Source organism: Candoia aspera, chromosome 2 (assembly GCF_035149785.1).
Source record: "Candoia aspera isolate rCanAsp1 chromosome 2, rCanAsp1.hap2, whole genome shotgun sequence".
Taxonomy (NCBI): domain Eukaryota; kingdom Metazoa; phylum Chordata; class Lepidosauria; order Squamata; family Boidae; genus Candoia; species Candoia aspera.
In genome coordinates, this window is record NC_086154.1 from 215,040,252 (window position 1) to 215,059,665 (window position 19,414).

The window sequence follows — 19,414 nt, forward strand, 5'->3', positions numbered from 1 at the left end:
AAGGGCCAAAAAGGCAAAAATATAAAAAGCAATGTATGAAGTGTTGCATTGATATGGATGATATTTGGAGATAGAGAGGGGATACATCAGGTTTGCCATGGTTTCCAAGGCACAGTACTATTTATCTCTAGATTATACAGTGGTATTTTTGAGGCCAATGAAGTGGTTCATAAAAACCATAAAGTTAGAAACCACTGGCTATTGTATGACCAATTTATCACTTAATTTTGGCTAGGTCTGTTTTTAAAGTTTCCTTCTTATGGATTATGTATTGTCCTAGCCATGATTTCATGCAGCTATTGATACAAAAATATCAAGACCATTCTACCTTGATAAAAGTTATTTATGAAAGAAGGCAGAGATGAGATCTCTGTCTAATGGTATGCTGATAAATGTATCACAACTGGCTCTGCCAGCTCCATTGCCACCAAGCAGCTGATTGGTGCACTAGGTGTCATGGCTCAGCTCTGCTCTCAACCAGCTTGCACAATTCCTGAAAAATTTAACAACTGGCTCTCGTGAGCAGGCATGAAAAGGCACTAGAACACCACCATTTCAACCTGGATGACTTAACCAATCTGTCCCAACCTGGGTGACGTGTAGATGTGTGGACTTCAGCTTCCCAAAATTCCCCAATGGTCAAAGCACTGCTAAAAATTCTTGGAGTTAAAATCCACATATTTGGAGAGTGCAGAGGTTGTGAAAGGCTGTCCTGAGTTAATAGAAAAGGACTGCAAGGTGGGTACAGAGTTCTAGGTATCCAAATTGTATAAGCAGTTAAATCATAGCTGACTGCAGACATTTCAATTTAAAAGGAAGGTTGGGTATAACTACACTCCTGCCTTTTTCACAAGTAACATTTTAATTTTTTGAAAACAGCCATAGTAACATACTATTCCAAGTAGAGTATGAGCAATCATGATCATTTTTAGTTTATTTACAGCATAATTTTCTGAATCTTTAACTTGGAACACAATGTTCAAGAGGCTTATTTCAAGTAAAGAATGCAAAGATTCCATGCTTAATAACTAGAATATATGTAATCATTTTTATACTTCTTTGCCAAGTAATTCCAGAGGTAAGCTTTAGAACAACCCAAATGTTATTTAATATTTCAGTAAACTAAAAATTACTACCCTATCTACAATATAATTGAAATTTGAAAAAATATAGGACTGTTTACCATCTGACAGAAGCAGAAACAAATGTTTCTTGTCAGAATATTTTGACTTCATGTTACCGCATCTCACTACAGTACCTTGTCCACATGGAAAATTAAATCCAGTTCACAGACATTCTCAAAACACTTGTCTAAAGTTTCTACAAAAACCTGTAGAGAAAAAAAAAGGCAAGGGGTCAAAGGTGAATAGTAACCTCAACCACTACATTATGAACAAACATGGGAAACAGAATACAGGTTACTATAAATGATTCAGGAAGTCAAATATACCTTGTCTCTTGGAAGATCCCAGAAACGTTATAGGTAGTCCTCACCTACTGACCACAATTAGGACCGGCAACTTTGTTGCTATGCGACACAGTCGTAAATTGAAAAATCACATAACCGCCCTGACTTATGACAGCAGTTATGGCAGTTCCAGTTGCAGTCGTTAAACATGACATCACATGACCACGACTTGCAACTTCCTGCTGGCTTCCCCATTGACTTTGCTTGTCAGAAGCCTGCAGTGAAGGTTGCAAATGGCGATCATGTGACCGCAGGATACTGCAACCATTGTAACTGCGCACCAGTCGCCAAGTGCCTGAATTGCGATCATGTGGCCATGGCGACACTGCAAAGGCCACAACTTCGAGGATTAGTTGTAAGGCCCCTTGTTCAGTGCCGTTGTAACTTCAAACAGTCTCTGAACAAGTGGTTGTTAAGCTAGGACTACCTGTATAGAGATCAAATTTCATTAATGTAATGGTCTAGCACCTACACATTGAAATGTAACCTCCCATATTTCATGCAAATTCCCATTTTGAAAATGCTTTGCATAAATATATTTAAACTCTTAATCCAGCAAAAAGGAAATGTGCTAAATTATCATTTAAAAGATCATTTTTAGTCTATTGTTCTTTAAGATAATACACTACTTGAACATCACATTAATCTCAACAGGATCTACAAAAGTTAGCCTATTAACCAATATAGGATAATTTTGTGGTAGACAATTAACATCCTCACATTGCTGTAATTTATGAGCAATGACGTACTGTTACAAACGTGCACCAAAAGCTATAGTTTACTTTAAATAAAAAGACAGAAACATAACTTTTTTACTAAAAAGGCCATTGTTAAAAGTAGGGCTTATAGTGAATATATGCAATCAGAATATATAAATATATTCTAAAAACAAAACCTACTCCACAGACATTTGCTTTAAACTCCATTTACAATTTGACCAGGGATAAACTAGCTGTTCCACACTTCCTTACTTGTCACCTCTGCACTTCTAATCCTCTTGTATTAGGTTTATTGCTCTTTCAGTGAGTCTAGCCTTATCTTACTTTTTAATTAAGTGTATGGCTAGAAAATTAATAATAATAATAATAATAGCCTATGATATAATATTTGCTTACTTCAGTCAAGTATTTCCAACTATAGTTAGAAACTCTTACTATACAGTAACTGAAAGCATAAAACTGAACCGGAAACTTTCCCAGCAAAATATGGGTGGCATTATTTCAGCTATGAAATAAAATAGACCTGTCTATTAGATTTGAACCCAGATCTCCTTGTTTTAAGACTACTCCCTTTGTTCCCATAAAGGGACTTACAGTTGCCAATGCACTTAGTGACACTTTCTTCAGCACTCACAACCACCAACTCCAATTCTGAATATTGTTCTAAATTAAAAACTTAGAAGCTAGCATGCTGCAAAGTGCCAGCTTTGAGCATCATTTTTATTTTGAAGAAAGTCTCTGGGTGCCATTCACATACACTTCCCAAGCTTTTAGCTCCACCAACTCAAAACGAAACTTTGTTCTTGTTCAAAAATAGTATTCCAGTTGTAGTAAGTATGACCACCACTGCTCATTGTCACTTAGACCTATCTGAAGTAATTACAATTTTAATTCAAGGTTATTTTTTGTTATAAAGAAATACTATCACTCCTTATCTCTGTATCATGTAGCAAAGTCAAATGTGCATTTCTAATCCACAAGATGTATGCACTACATTTCTGACCTTTTTATTATACATATACACAGACACACACACATATATAACACACACACATACACACGCTAGGCAGTCTGGGCTTGTTCAGTTTAACTATAGGTTGAGTATAGCCATAGCTTTCTTATGCAATCTAAAACAGAAATGAAAGTCCTCTGGTGCTACAAATTCTTTCTTGTAGTACCGGAGGACTGGAAAAGCAAAAACTAACTTCATTTTCTTGATAAAACAGCCTATTCATCAATCCATTTTTAAACAACCATGCTTACAATGTTCATTGTTTGCTGTCATGATTTCCTCAGATGAATCCTTATCGGAGAATGAGGAGCTGAGTATCAAGGACAACTTGTTTGCCAAAGAGTTCAGACTTGGCCTGGAATTCTGGGCTTGCAATCCAGACACTTGACCATGATGACACTTCTCAACTCTCAACCTCTTGATGAGACAAATATTTTTGCTAGGTGGCAAAGTAAATTCAGAATGGGGGTAGGGGAAGCAAGGCTAAAGAGTTCTTTGGTATTAGGCATTTCTTCTAATGGGATATAAAGAGCCCGAACTGAGCTTGGGTGTTACTACTTCTGCATCTAAGCTCTTAACAAATGCAGAGTTGCTGAGAATAAACCTTTGTTTTCAGCATTCTTTGTGTTCCTCTCTCCAACGCCTGTTTCAGCGTTCCTCCATCATGTTCCTGAACTTCATTCTTGTCTCAAGATTATTCATTACATCAGCTTCTTTAGATTTTTGGTATTGTTTGCTGGTCTTGATCCCTGATGTGGATTTTTGACCATTTATGTTCCCTTCTGTACCCTGTACAGACTTTGGTTTACCAAACTGTACAGTCAGGTTTCCGCTATTTGTAAAGACGCCTGTTTGTTAAATACCAGTAAAGAAAGGATCCTATTTATAACATGCACAACAATTACCATTTTAATTTTAACATATGGTAATTTTAATAGCTCTTTCAATTAGAAACATGAGCAAGTTAAGTACCACACTGGAATAAACCTCTAATTTTGCTGGCATAAGATCCTGCCTTCTGTTGATTAGTAAACTCAAATAGCAGCAGCAAAATTGCAGTACAGGTCTGTTTTCCAAAAAGCTCAGAACAAGGAAAATCATTTGAGGAAATACTTTGCTCTGGATCTGCTGCCTGAAGCTGTGCAGCAGATGCTCGAAGGCTCAATGCAGTTGTTTTGACATCCTCCTGAGAACTTTTGAGCATGTGTGTGCATTTGCAAAAGACATTTCTGGGAACATGCATCTTGTGAGGGCTTTAGAACAGCTGTGGATGTCAAGTTTTCCCCAGAAGTCTTGATTGGACACGATTAAAAGTAACAAAAGAGTCCTGGAACTTCTTATAAATATCTTTACTGTGGAAAAGCCAAGAAGCCATATCAAAGAATTCCTTCAGCTGCTGTATATCAAAAGCAAGTCCTTTATATTGTGGGCTCAGTATCACATTTTTGTACCTTTCTTCTATCCACCCTATGCAATGAACTAGATGGGCTTCTCTTTGGGGCAGGTCTCTTGATATGGTAACAGCCAGATTTGATAAATTTGATTTTAAAAATTTGATTAAAAAAATTCATCTGACCATGTAAGAATTAACTCTCCCAGTTTGTGGTTTTGAGTCATTGCTTTCTGGGTCAAGGAGCAGATCTGGAGTAAAGCATATCAAATTATTTGCACAGGTATGTTACAAGCATTTTAAGCATAATGTCAAAATAGGTGCTTCTAGTTAAAGAGAAAGATTACACTAAAAGCCCCTATGCTACTATTAAAGTATTATTGAAACAGAACTAAAATAAGACTATTCAAGTGCCTGCACAACTAAGCATTTTCTGGTCTAATGATGTTAAAGAACCTATTTCTACAAATCACTTACAATGTATTATGTAGGCAGCATTTTAAAAACAGCAATAGTGCAGGTAAAAAGACTGATGGAAAGGTGAGTCAGGGAGATTAGGGAAATTAAAACTACATAAATCCAAACTTATTTTTTCAACTGGAAAGATGGATGGAAGCAACTAAAAACATGATACTACACTTAGTTGTTTATCAGTAAATAAAGGGACATTAATTTTTAAGTCACTGCAATCTGAAAAGTAAATAAAATTAGGCTCTAATAGTAAGTTAGCATCTAGCTCCCTCTACTGCTTTATTCTGAAACCAATACCAGTTAATAAGTTTATATATTAGGGTAGTACATGTTTTTTTTTAAAAAGCTTTGGCTCTCACATAAGCACAGCACTGCTGTTCTATTAATTAAAGCAGCCTGGCCTCTACTTTTCATGCTTCCAGAAAGCCTTTAAAAATGCACATGCTTTAAGGAATCAATTCCCCAAAGTTAGTAAGACTCTTAAAGCAGTCACAATTTTTTCACACATGCCCAAAAGTCTGAAAAAAGTTGGGTTGCTTTAATGAATAGCAAAGATGCTTGTTTATTCAGGGTCCAAAACACTTCTAAATCATTTTATTTATGTATTTATTTGTTTTCAAACTTTACCACCACCCATCTCCCCCGAAAAGGGGGAGAAGTATTTTAGAAGTATGCACAGCACTATTACATAGGAAAAGTTATTTAATTCACAGTACTTAGGAAGCCCAAGTATAGTTAGAAAAAAATGTCTGAGATTCTTTCTTCTTTATGTAAGCAATACCAAAAAAGAGAGAGAGAGAGAGATTTCACACTTTTAACAAAGCTATCTGCAGTTGCATGTGACCCCACAATCACATACAGAATATAACTGTAATATAATCAGAGGCATCACCCACAGAAATCTCAGTGGGAGACCCTGGAAAAAAGTATTTTTATTTTTATTTTTTTAAAAGATTTTTTTATCCTGCCTTTATTATTTTTATAAATAACTCAAGGCAGGGAACATACCTAATACTCCTTCTTCCTCCTATTTTCCCCACCACAACAACCCTGTGTGGTGAGTTGGGCTGAGAGGGAGTGACTGGCCCAAAGTCAACCAGCTGGCTTTACCTATTCAGTCAATCCACCCCAGGCGCTTGATGGACCCTGTTGGATTCCAGAGGGAATTTGGATTTATTCCTGAAACCCCGTGTGTATGGCTTTACAGGGGCCTTAGTCACTGCCTGGAACAAGGCAGCAATGGCCTTGAATCAGACTGCTCCTGTGTGGATTTTCTCTGCTCATGGATCCCAGAAAGCTCCCTGTTTTTCAGATATGCTACAGGAGATGAAGCAGCAGAAAGGATGCCTAGAGATGCAATTCCCTCTGTGCAAGACTGCCCCTGAAAACCACCTGGAAGCTACAACTGGCTCAAAACGTAGGGGTATAGGTACACCCACATAACTGCTACTTTGCAAGCTGCAATGGTTTCCTATAGGCTTCTGAATGCATTCAAGGTGTTGGTTATCATCTATAAAACCCTTCATGGCACAGGGCCAAGTTATTTGCAAGACTGCTTATCTCTGATTTAGTCTCTCCATCCCATGAGATCTGACAATATGGGTATGCCTTGGTCCCCACCATGAAACAATGCCATCTAATGGGACCCAGAAAATAGGCCTTTGCTGTCCTGGAGCCTGCCCTTTAGAAGAGCATATCCCAAGATTCAAAAGGCCCCAGCCTTGCTGGCTTTCCATAAGGTTTTAAAAACCTGGCTTTCCCCCAAGCACTGGGTTAGGATGCTGGATAAGTTCACCTGGAACAAGGATTTAGGTACCTGCATGGTTTTGTTTTGCGCTCTGTTTTATATTGTGTTGTCATGCTTTTATGTTCATTGTTTAACTTGTTTTGTTTTTAATCCTATGTTAACCACCCAGAAATGCATTTCATGAGCTGAGCGGTCATATAAATAAATAAAAACACTGGACTATCTACAGTATAGTGGTTTGACCACTTATGGATACACTTGTTTCTAATACCATGACTACAGAAACCACATCCTACTTATTCTATCCTAAGGAGCTCATGATCCCTAAACCTGATCAGAAAACCATTTAAAAAGCAGTACAGTTCCAAAATCTAAGTCCCAATTGCAACATCAAATTTCAAAAATTTCAGCTTTGTAATTAATCACCTTCCTTCATACACCTATTGCTTTACTGGGTAATATATGAATGTGAGAAGAGAGAACTTGCAGGCAAGTGGAACAGACTTTTATTAAAGTTGAATACTCAAAATAACTTAATTAAAATGTAAATTAAAAATGAGTTTAAATTGTATGCTTTATACATACAGAATATACTATATATTGACATTCACAACATGAATGTACTCTAGATCAGGGGTCCCCAACCCCCGGGCCGCTACCAGTACCAGTCCATGGCCTGTTAGGAACCAGGCCGCACAGCAAGAGGTGAGCGGTGGGCAAGCGAGCGAATTTACAGCCTGAGTATTTACAGCTGCTCCCCATCGCTCACATTACCACCTGAGCTCCGCCTCCTGTCAGAGAAAGCAAGCCCACTGGCTGCTATCTCTAAACGGCATGAAGAAAAAAGAATAAAAGGTTGGGAAAAAGGTTGGGATGACTTGAATCATCCCAAAACCATCCCTCCCCCCATCCGTGGAAAAATTGCCTTCGACGAAACCGGTCCCTGGTGCCAAAAAGGTTGGGAACTGCTGCTCTAGAAGTCCATGACAAAATATAAAATGCAAATTTCGTTTTGCAAAAGCAAAGGACCATGACTAAATGCTACTATAAATTTTGAAATCATGGAGAACAACTAATCTTTTACAAAGCTAAAAATTATCTACCTTGTATTTATTTTATCATGTCAATTTCCAAGCATGACCAAGAATTTTTTTTACTGAACAGAAACATTCCAAAGGACTTTTTAGAGCTTACATCCACTCCTTAACAGTGGGATCAAAATAGACAACTGTATAGTCATTTCCTGATATTTGTATTAAAACCTAACACTGAGAAAACATTCAAAGTAAAGATACTGAAAAATTTGAAGCTTAAAGACAAGGAATAAAAGATCAGTTTAGATGTTATCCAATTACAATATTTTTTAGCAAAATACTATTTCATCAAGATTTCTAATGTCCTTCATTATCGAATAAGAAAACAAAGAACAAGCAACAGTATAAAATGTTGTGACTCTCCTATAGATGACTTACTTGTATTAGATCTAAAATTCCAAGTTCACTTTCTGAAGAATCAACACAGAAGACAAAGTACAATGTAGCATAATGGCGATATATCAGTTTGTTGTCAGATCCACCTATTAATCTAAAACAGAATAGGGTAAGTGTCAAAGAGCAATTAACAACATTCCAATGTGTCTTGGTTAGTAGCTAAAAAAGAAAAGTATGAAGCATAACTGTGACAAAAAAAAGAATGAAAGACCCTGGTGTCAAAGGCAACACATTAACGTTCAAAACATTTAAACGTTTTAGTGGGCAGAGAGATCTTCTAAGGTAGGTTTTACAATGGGGCTGACAATCTTTTTGCAGCCAGGGACTGCAAGTTTTTTTTTTTAATTCCCTTAACATACTGGGGAAACAGCTCTTAAACCTTTGTTGTTGTTGTTTTAAGTAAAACAGTAAAATGCCTTAGCTTAAACTTAACTGTTGGGTTCCTCTTTTAAACAGCAAAAGGTTGTGCTGGTACAGTTTGGTAGGTAAAGGTAAAGGTTTCCCTTGACGTAAAGTCCAGTCGAATCCGACTCTAGGGGGCGGTGCTCATCTCCGTTTCTAAGCCTTGGAGCCGGCGTTGTCCCTAGGGACACTTCCGGGTCATGTGGCCAGCATGACGACTCGGAACGCCGTTACCTTCCCGCCGAAGCGGTACCAATTCATCTACTCACATTTGCATGTTTTCGAACTGCTTGGTGAGCAGGAGCTGGGACGAGCAACGGGAGCTCACCCCGCCGCGCGGTTTCGAACCGCCGACCTTCCGATCGACAGCTCAGCGGTTTAACCCGCAGCGCCACCGCGTCAATTTCAGAGGCCCAAGTCTGAGAACTGAGTAATGGACGACATGCAGGTTATAGTTTCCTATCCTGACATAAAAAATGATGCAAATATATGCAGAATCCATCAATAATGATATTGAAAAGTTGTTGTTTAGAAGACAGCTATTCAATGAATAAGAGTATTATTTAAAAAGTGATAAAGATTATTCAGTTCTGGAAGGCTGCATAAGTTTTATTTAATGATAAAAATAATTGATAATCTGAATATATACTCTTTATTGTTATTTTGATATTTAAGAAGTGTCCTACAACAGTAGGTATAGAAACACTGTGAGGATAAATTTTAGTCTCTCTTTCATAAAATATACTGTGTCCACACTACAATAAAAAATGAAACAATTTAGAAGAGGGTTATTCTTGGACAAGGTCTGCAATGACTAAGAGAAAGAATCTGCACACTGAATGCTTTCTAATGAAGGATTTAAGATCATGCAATAAATGTCTAACCAAACATTTAGATGTTTTTTAATGAAGGATTTAAATACTGTGACCCTGTGACATAAGATTCAAATCCTGCCTCCAGCTAATGGATGAACCCAAATGCTATGTTTTCTGCTATACAGATGCCATATTTCTCTCTCTCCCCGCCCCCTCTCTGTACACACACACACACACAAACATGCCATAACTATAACAGATCTCCAGAACAGGGCATTAATAAAATTTCATAAGTATCAGGCTTGGTAAAGACTACAGTTCAAGTTTTCTACTTTAGAGGTTCTACCTTGAGAACAAATCACAGTACAATGCAAAGTAGCATCAAATTTGATCATACTTACAAGCCTCCTTCTAAGAAATTACAAACATTTTCATCACGTTTTGATACTAAATGGAATGTTTCTCTGATAATCTGTTGTTGTATATCTTCACTCTGAAAAAAAGGAAATACATTAATATTTCCAAATACAAACATTGCTCTGTCATCATACATAGCCATATAACTTTTGTAACAAAAACACTTATTGTTTTATTTATTAAATATATAAGCCGCCCAACTCCCAATGATTCTAGGCAGCTCAAAAGTAAAACAAAACAAAACAAAAAGAGACAAAAATAAAAGATGGCAAAGATGGCAAAGATGACAAGAACCAGACAGGAATGAAAAAGAAACAAACCCACTCCATCCATGCGGGCTTCATTCATGCTTGCAAAAGGCATGGACGAAGAGCTTAAATAAATGGCAACTGAAAAGCTGTTGCAATGTCATAGTTAATGTCAGTCCAGAGCCAAAGAGACTTATGTTAAAACCCTCAAGAAGTTCACTGAGTCACTGTGGGACTTTAAATACCTCAGAATGCTGCTCAGGGTGAAGGTCTATGCTGTATTAAGCATTTGGAGGAAAGTTCAAATATAATAAATATTTTATTTTTATATTATATAAAAATATATATTACAACCCTAATGAATCAGATTTTCCCCTCCAATACAATTTGTTTCCAATGTTGGGGAAATTCTTTGGAATAGATCTAAGCCGATATAGTGAGTGGTGAGCAAATGAAACTTCTGCTGCAGACTTCTTGATCATTCTATTCAATAATCCCCATCAAATCCCCATGACAAATCTTTTTCAAATCTTTTACTTTTTGGCACAATTGCCACAGAGCCACTTTTAGTAGCATGTCACAATAATAAGAAATAGAACAAGATCAGAGTTTTATAAATACCCACTTTAGCCAGGATAAGTGAAGATCTATTATGAAAAATCTTGCTCTATCTCCAGTGCTCCTGCTTAATAATTCCTAACAACCATGTTATTTTCACATGTAGCCACTCCCAATCAGGATGCTAGCATACAAACATTTGTTATTTATTGCATATCTCTACTGCTAATCAGAAAGAATGGGCATGAACATTTACATAAGAAAACATATACATATATTGGTGTTGTATTATTCCTAAGGGTAAGTCACCTGGGTGCCAGGTAATTAGCACTGGCAGAGTCAAAAGGTCAGACATCAATGGTTCTTAGGTTAAAATGTGAAAAGGTCAAAAGGTTAAGTATTGGATGACCATATAAGGAAAGCTGCCTTTTGAAACTTGCTTGCTTGCGTTTTGAAACCAGCCTGCCCAGCTGTGTGTGTCATGGTGAGACTGTAACTATGTTTTTGTATATTGATGTGGAAGAAAACTGTTTATATTCTCTGCTTGAATACAACTACATTTCCTGTAATGCCTGGTGTCATTACTCATCTCTTGTGCCAAACACTTTCTGGCACTCTGCACATGCACCAGAACACATACACCAACAGTATCTTCATCATACACAGTCGCATGTAGAAAAGTCACACTCTTCTATTTATAGGCAGTGCCAAGTTATATCAATTGAACAGAAAGTAAGTAACCCTAATGACATTCTGTTTTGCATTTGTCTCTTTGGTAAACATATATTTGCTGTTGTTTCCTCTCTCCCATTAGATACCTAACAGTAGCAAACAAAACACTCAACTTTCAATTTATAACAGTGCACAGGATCAACTTAACTCCTGTATTATTATCCCAAGGCTGGCTAAGTATCATATATCACTAATTGGAATAAAGCTTTAGTTCTCAGGCAACATGAGAAGTTCACTGCATCCATTCAGGCTCTCTTGTTTTCTATCTTGCCTTTAAAAAAAAGCTTCACAGTTATTGTGATAGACTACAACCATCATCATTCCCAGCCCATTTGGCCAATGGTGAGAATTTTAACCTGGAAGCTCCAGGTGGGCAAAGCTACATAGCAATGCTGGCTGGGAACAACAGGAGCTGCAATCCCACATTTGAAAAACACCATATTAGTACAGTGATCATACGTCTTTTATTATAAGGACAGTCCTTTGTTTCAGAAAGCTATCCTTTAGATTTAATCATTTATTTTCTTGGTTTTGCTCTTGAATTTCCTTTGTAAAGCAAGGTTATAAACAATTAAATGTTTTTATCCTTATGAACCTCTTTCAGATCTGCCCCTTTTTCAGGCTTGTCCTTTATTTTCCGCAAGGAAATATGGTCACTGTACGTATCAGTAACAGCTGTTCCAACTCAGCATACTGATGCTTCTGCTGTCCACGCGACCTAAGATCTCCCGTTATCTTCTCGCTCAGAGCCTGAAGAAGACGAATTACGCGGGGGGGGGGGGGCTATTGCACATAAACGTCCAGCGAAAGGTCTCCTAGAGCCGAAGGGGTTCCCGCTGCAGGGTGGGCGTCTCAAACAGCTGCCACAAGACGAAGGCCATTAAGGGCAAGGGGAGCAGCGCCTTTCAACCCGCCTCGCTCGCATCGACTTCCTCGTCACGGCGTCGAGCCGTTCCCACCCCAGCCCTTGCCTTCGGACGACTTGACAGCACCCGTTCGCCCCATTTCTTGGGTTAGCCTTGAGCTATAAGCCCACCGCACAGGTAGGCTCGCCCACCACGGAGACTAAAAGGTGGCTGGCTAGTTTATGGCTCCGTATGTCATGCGAACGCAGCCCTTCCCTTAGCCATCCAGGGGCGGGCTCCCCCCACACTCACATAGCGCTGGTAGAATTTGGAAAGCCGCGGCTTCCCATGGTTGTTGAAAATGAGGATCGCTTTGATCATGTTGAGGGCGAGCGGGCGGCGGCTGAGCAGCCCCAAGGCGGCGCGGGGAGTGGGCTCGCGTACCCCACTCTGCGGCGAGCGAATCGAAGGAAGCCCCTCCCCTGCTCCGCGCCCCCCTCTAAGACCCGAGCAAAAGGCGCAGTCTGAGACGGAAGGAGCGCATCATTTGACTGACGCGGGAGACGGCGGCTGGCGAGGGACAAAAACCTCGAAGTCTGAGCTCACTGTCATGTGCTCCTAACGCCAGTTAAGGAAAGCGACCGAGGGGCGGGTCGCCACTTCCGCTTATGCGCTACTATGTCGGAGGCCGGCGAGAAGGTAGAGCCGCTGCCGGTTGCGGCGGCTCCCGGCTTTTCGCCTGAGGAGGGAGGCCGAGGGGAAGGTGGGGAAGAAACCTCGGAAAATGGAGGTGGAGGAGGAGGAGTTGCGGTAGGGATGCTCGACGCGACTCCCCCCGCGGCTCTTTCCCCGGTGGCCGAAGAACCTGCAGGAGACACGAAGAAGAAAAGTAAACCGGCGGGAGGAGGAAAGATCACTTGTTGGGCAGGGCGGGGGAAACTTGCTATCGTAATTATCGCAGCCCTTTTTCAGGTTTCCAAGGAAGCTGTATTGATTGTCTCCCTCTCCCTGTTCTGATTCCCACAGGCTGCGTAAAGCTGCCTCACCCCCAGGCCTCTCTATTATCGATTCACATTCTGCTGGTTAGGGACTGAGAAAGTTAATATTAGAACTTCATTGGTTATCTATTGATAAATGCCAGATTCCTCTTAAATTCCTTTCTAGCTGTTGTGTAAGTAGTTAATCAAACGATGTAATATAATTAAAAGTTCAATGTACAAGCCCAGGACCGCATGCAAAGCACCTTCCAGCCATCATCAAACTCTTGGGGTAGTGTCCAGAACCCTTCGAAAAGTTACCAATTTGTCATCTTTAAAATGAAGTTATTAAATGCATGGTAATTTTATGTAACACATTATTAGATTTTAGAATTACCTATTTCTTGGAATGTATAGTAATAAGTCAGTCCTCAGATCCCAAAAGATTATGTATGTCTGCTTTAAAATCTTAACAATGTATCCCAATTACTTCAGTGTGGTCCTTCATCCTTTTCAGCCTGTCTGTATTTTATATCAGCAAAAGGGACCATCCTCATTTACTTGCTGTTGAAGGATAGGCTGGACAGGAATAAGGAAGACAAGGGGAGGGTGGGTTGCATTGTCTTGCATTTGGAATTTATCACTATCGTAAATCCATTAGGCTACATTATTACAGGTCCTCAGAAAACATTATTTTAGCCTTCTCTTCAACTGCATTTTATTTTAGTTTTTGGTAGCAATTATTTATTATTAGCTGAGCCGGATGTTTGTTTTATAGCTATTTTATTAATCTTTTCATTTTTATTGTGGTGAGATTTATTTTGAAGTGGTTTTATCTTGTAAACATATTTTAAATAGAATTATACAAATTGGCAAAATTAGCCATTCCTAAATTCTATAGATTAGGGTGTTTGCTTTTATCTCAGCCCATTCTGTATTTTTGAGACCTCATTCAGTATACTTAAGCATATATTGTATTTGATTTTCATTTTGTGTTTGATTTTTATATACTGTGTTTGATTTTCAGTGTGTTCTGTTTTCTAGTTGATGTGTTGCTCAAAGCTGTTGGAGATACTCCTATAATGAAGACCAAAAAATGGACTGTAGAAAGAACTCGAACAATACAAAGCCTAATTGACTTCATCAAAAAATTTCTCAAACTTTTGGCCTCTGAACAGCTGGTATGTGATTCTTTTCTCATTTTTAAATAAGAAACTGAAGGAAAGCCTAAGATCTTAAAAAAAAATGATGATTATGAGTGCCAAAAGTAGCCATATATTGTATGGTGCTATCCCGTTTGAAATAACTGTGTAGACACTACATCTTTTAACAGAAGAATATACTGTATTGTATTAAGTGATGAAAATCCATAAAAGTCACTTTCCTCATGCTGTCAAAATTAATTATGGCTGTACAAGTGAAAGATTCCCTAACCTAAACCCATATGACTGGCTTGAAGCTCACATACTGCAATAAAACTATATGCACTATCAGATACAGTATGGGAATAAACATGGAGATTATTCTGGACTTGTTTGCCATACCAGTTCAGGGAGTTAGACAATTTACTTATCCCCATGTTCTGATTTTGTCCCTGCTAAAGTTCTGAAGTTTTAAGAATTAAATTTTTAATTTTATGGTGACTGATGGGCACCTATACTTGCAGCATTATTTATATATGTTGGCACTTTGGCTCAGATCCCAGAGGATTGAGATAGAGAAAAGGTCCTGACAATTATTACCCAATTCATTTATTAAAAATGATTAGCAAATTACATGCTAAACATCTTTGTATAATCCTACTTAACTGGATACAAGATCACGATTGGTAGGAGAAGAACAAATGGGATTTAGACTGAGGAACCCCTTCACTTACCAAGCAATGACTTTACATCATCTTGTAGAGTTTGGATTTCTCTTCTGTTTGCTCACTTCGCATTTTGTAAATTGATAAACATAAACAAATATATATTTTTGAAAGCATTCTTACTTTACAGCATGTTTTCACACCTGCCTAAAACTTTTGACTACATTTACAAAAATTTGTAAATTTACAAAAATCTGAGGGCCAGTTTAAATTTCTCCTAATTTGGAAAAGTTCCTGGACAAAGAAGATGAAACATACAGTATGTTTGATTCTTGTTCCACTGCTATGTGTAAGGTAGCTAAATTTTATTCAGTTCCTACATACATTCAGTAATATTTGCTGAAGATGTCATAATACATTTTTAAATGATTTATTTAGCTTACAGTGAAAACTGTAAGTTGAGTTCTACACAATGGTTTGTACCATGGGCCCAGAACTTTTTTTCTGTGTTTTTATTTATTAACAACAACAAAAAGAACTGTGGTAATACAAGCCAAAAAAAAGTTGGAAGAAAACACCTTTCCAAATGTTAGAGTGCATTCAAGACTCCTGTTTGTTGGAGGCACACAAATTGCCACTGAGGCCCAGGGCCCAATTTATTCTTTTCAGTCCTATTGTTTAATGATGCTACTGATTGTAAGCTGAAGCAGGAAATGTGGAGAGTCCAATTTCCTGGATCAGCAGTGGACTGTTTTTCTCATTTCAATAACTGCAACACTTCTTTTGGGTGGAAAAGGGAGCTTAGTAGCAGTATAACCTCTGCCTTGGATTTGGGGGAGGTTGTTCTTCCCTTTAACCTGGTAGTCACAATAAAAAAACGATTCTGAAAAAAAGATGAATTATCACCAGTGCGTCTATGCTGTATTGCTGTTTCTGAATAAATATAAAAGACTGGGGTTGGCGTGTAGCATTTTGACAATAGAAAATAGGAGCACTGATGATGTTACTTAGTTGGATAATGAAATGTCTACAAAGTAGGACTCCTCATATAGAAAGTGCATTAATATCAAAAGACATAATGGCTATAATATTCTTGGACAGCATTCTTCTGTTTAGAGTTGATAAAAAGTTACCAATGTGTTATTTCTTTCTCATGCAGTTTATTTATGTGAATCAGTCCTTTGCTCCTTCACCAGATCAGGAGGTTGGAACACTATATGAGGTGAATGCTGATTTACAAAATTATTTCTGCTTCTCATGGTAGGAATTAAGAGGTCACTTGGTACTAGAAAAATTAGCATTTTGGAGGTGGGTACTTTCATAAGCGTTACGAACAGCTGGATTCTTTTAAGTACCAAATCTCATGACAATCCAACAGTCTTAATCCTGAGATCTTGCAGGACCTCACGTGAAGGCACTGAATGCTCATGGAATTTGATAAACATTTCTACAAATTGATTTTTCTTTGATTTGGAAGTGCCATAGTCTTTCTTGAAGAATGTCAGAGGTTCCTCTCATGTTTTTAAGATGTATCTCACTGGAACAAATAACAGTAATCTAAACTGTTTGAAAATGTATTGTCAATTCATAAGAAAATCCCAACTCTTCATATAACTAACGGAACTAACTGCAATAGAATTTGCTAATATACTGTAAATTTTAATTAGGTATTAACATTTGTTGCTTCACTGCTTGTTAAACTTCTTTTCTTCTTGTTTTCTTACAGTGTTTTGGAAGTGATGGCAAACTTGTGTTGCATTATTGTAAATCTCAGGCCTGGGGATGAATTAATGGCTACAGTTGCTTAAGACTATTAGACGGTGGATGGGCTACAATAATCTTCAGAGACATTCCCCGTGGACAAATGGAAGAAATGTCTGCACTGTTGCTATGGAATTTTCTTTATTTTTTCTTCTCTTTTCTCTGCATGTCAGCATAGGAGAACACTCATACTGAGGAATATGTATAGTTCAATTTCTTTTATGACTATCTTGCAGAAATTATTGTACCATCTTTACAGCTGAACTTAGCTTTTATTGTTCCAAGATTGGACATGTCTGTTCCTGGGAAACAGGCTCATGCCTGGCTTGGAGAGTACATTTCACCAGGCTTTGTGGAGTTTACAGTCTTGCTCTTTGAAGGAGCTTTATTGTACATGGAGAGCTTGAAGTATCTGCATCTGAGATAAATGGATGTATTTTCTATTTGGTTTTGTCTGTGATTCTTTATTGGAAATGCAGCAGTTGGATTTAGCTTTGTTTTTTGTTTTTGTTTTTTAATTTTTTGAGCCCACAGGGAGTTTGAGACAATATTTCCCCATTAGTTGCTTTTTCCCATGAAATATACAATGAATGTATATGTGAAATTGAGAATAGCCAAGTGCTTAAGATTTTTCATACATATATAACATTCTATTTTGAGGTAAGTAAAATAATGCAAAGAGCAGAAAGAAGTGAGAAGTAGTGAGCAAAAAAAAAAATTAAAGACAAGGGTTTACAAAAAAAAAATCGATCAAATCTAGTTTATATCAGTACTATTCACAATACTTCTCTTTCTTTGGAAACCATCTCTGTTTCCATCTCCTCTATATACAGCTTCATACGTTGCCTTTTGTTCCTTAAACTTTTTGAGACTCTGGACTTCATCTTCTAACCAAGTCTTTCTTGGTCTTCCCTTCCCTTTCAACCTATTCATTCTTCTTTCATATATTTGTTTTTTAATTCAATCCTTGTTCATGCTACAGGATGGTACTTCTTTCATACTGTGCATTCAGTCCACATACATCACTCATTTATTCTTGACCATTTTCTGTTTTTACCACACCTGCTTCTTAAGTGATGCATTCCTACTGCATTCAGCTTTTTTATGTTTCTCCTAACATAGCCAATTCACTTCTACGTAACAAAGTGGCCAGGAGAATGCTCCTATGTACAGCCACTTTCATTTCTTTGGATGTCCAATACACATACTACATACCATCATTCTGCCAGCATGTACACATCTTAAAATTTCTCCACTTTTCCATCTATAGAAAACATTTTATCAAGTTATATAAAATAATCTACTTGCTCTGATTTTTCAATATTTAAAATATTTCACACCAGTTTCCATACTTGCTGTCTTGTTAATACATTAATTTTCAGACCTATGCTCGTTGCATCATACCATCTAATAGTTGCTGCAAATCATTCAAGTTCTCAGCCAAGTACACATGCATTCAAGCCCTAATTAACCCATCTCCAGTGTTACCACAAAGATTCCTTATTAATTTATTCATAAATGAACAACCAAGTAAGCATCACACATCCTTTTCTTCTTGTTCAGTGGTGAGTCATTGTATTTAAAAGATTTATTAATGTCAGTACCAAATGACTCAAGGTGATTTGTGTATCCTTTATCATATATGTACTGCTATTGTATTCAGTTGCAAAACATGTATCTGAAGTCTATCACATATTTTCTCTAAAACATGCAGTATATGTTCTTATATATATTTCTCAGATAACTGCTGATTAGCAAAACTCTGGTCTACACATCCTCTACCATCATAAAGCTGCACTGCAATTTACAAATTTTATTTGTCTCCTTTTGGTTTTAACCAGAACTCTGCAAAACACTACCTTCCCAGCAAATATTTGTAGCTCAGGGTTGAACTAGGCAACATCTTTGGTGCGAACAGAGGGACGGTTTGCACTGAAGATGTTGCCTAGTCTGGCAATAAAACGTCTGCAAGAAAACAACAAGGCTCAGAGAGCACCAAGGACTCCACTACCTTCCCAAGCAGACAGAAAACTAATTTCCCTGTAATTTTTGCATTCATTTTTGAAGTATCTATAAGTTGAAAATTATGGCATTCTAATCATTAGGCCCAGATAGTCTTCACATATTAAATAAGTTTCAGAACCATTTCAAAAGCAAACCACCTTCTGCATTCTTTCTTATCCAAGGTGTACGTGTTCTGCTCCTAATGTGTGACCTTTGTTACTTCTTTCCATTTATATGTTCATCCAAATGGTATGTGCATATCCACCTTCCCTGCTGAACTCTCATGACCTTCACATGTTTATATTTTGTATCTTTCAACAGGTTGCATCAAGTGGCGCCTACAGAATTTAAATTAATAACTATCAAATAGTGTCTCTAAGAGACATCACAGATTAGATTATTTTTCCAATTTTAGGGAGTGAATTAAGAACTGGAAGGAGACTATACCAGTGGTATTTTAATACTTATCCATAACCACATTCAGTCAAAAGTAAAATTAATAGTGTCTTGCTTTTTACTATGGCCTATACTTGTTCCTGTTTTTAAATTGA

At 37.7% G+C, this 19,414-nt stretch overlaps 2 protein-coding genes across 4 annotated transcripts in view; one reads left to right on the forward strand and one right to left on the reverse strand.

Annotated features, from left to right (window-relative positions):
• AP3S1 (adaptor related protein complex 3 subunit sigma 1) overlaps positions 1 to 12,847 on the reverse strand; it is a 29,028-nt gene extending 16,181 nt beyond the window's left edge. The window contains exons 1-4 of one of the 3 annotated variants that reach the window (XM_063295312.1): positions 12,627 to 12,847; positions 9,916 to 10,007; positions 8,280 to 8,391; positions 1,259 to 1,330 (exon numbers count right to left, since the gene is read on the reverse strand). In XM_063295312.1, the coding sequence (XP_063151382.1) occupies positions 1,259 to 1,330; positions 8,280 to 8,391; positions 9,916 to 10,007; positions 12,627 to 12,695 (345 nt within the window). In that variant the 5' untranslated portion in view covers positions 12,696 to 12,847. The remainder of the gene's footprint in view (positions 1 to 1,258; positions 1,331 to 8,279; positions 8,392 to 9,915; positions 10,008 to 12,626) is intronic. The other 2 variants (XM_063295314.1, XM_063295315.1) reach the window with 2 other exon arrangements.
• A 108-nt stretch (positions 12,848 to 12,955) lies between these two features.
• On the forward strand, positions 12,956 to 18,670 carry ATG12 (autophagy related 12). The gene is made up of 4 exons (XM_063295324.1): positions 12,956 to 13,203; positions 14,336 to 14,472; positions 16,258 to 16,320; positions 16,825 to 18,670. The coding sequence occupies exons 1-4, from the start codon at positions 12,993 to 12,995 to the stop codon at positions 16,882 to 16,884; spliced, it is 471 nt and encodes a 156-aa protein (XP_063151394.1). The 5' UTR covers positions 12,956 to 12,992; the 3' UTR covers positions 16,885 to 18,670.
• The last annotated feature ends 744 nt before the right edge of the window (positions 18,671 to 19,414 follow it).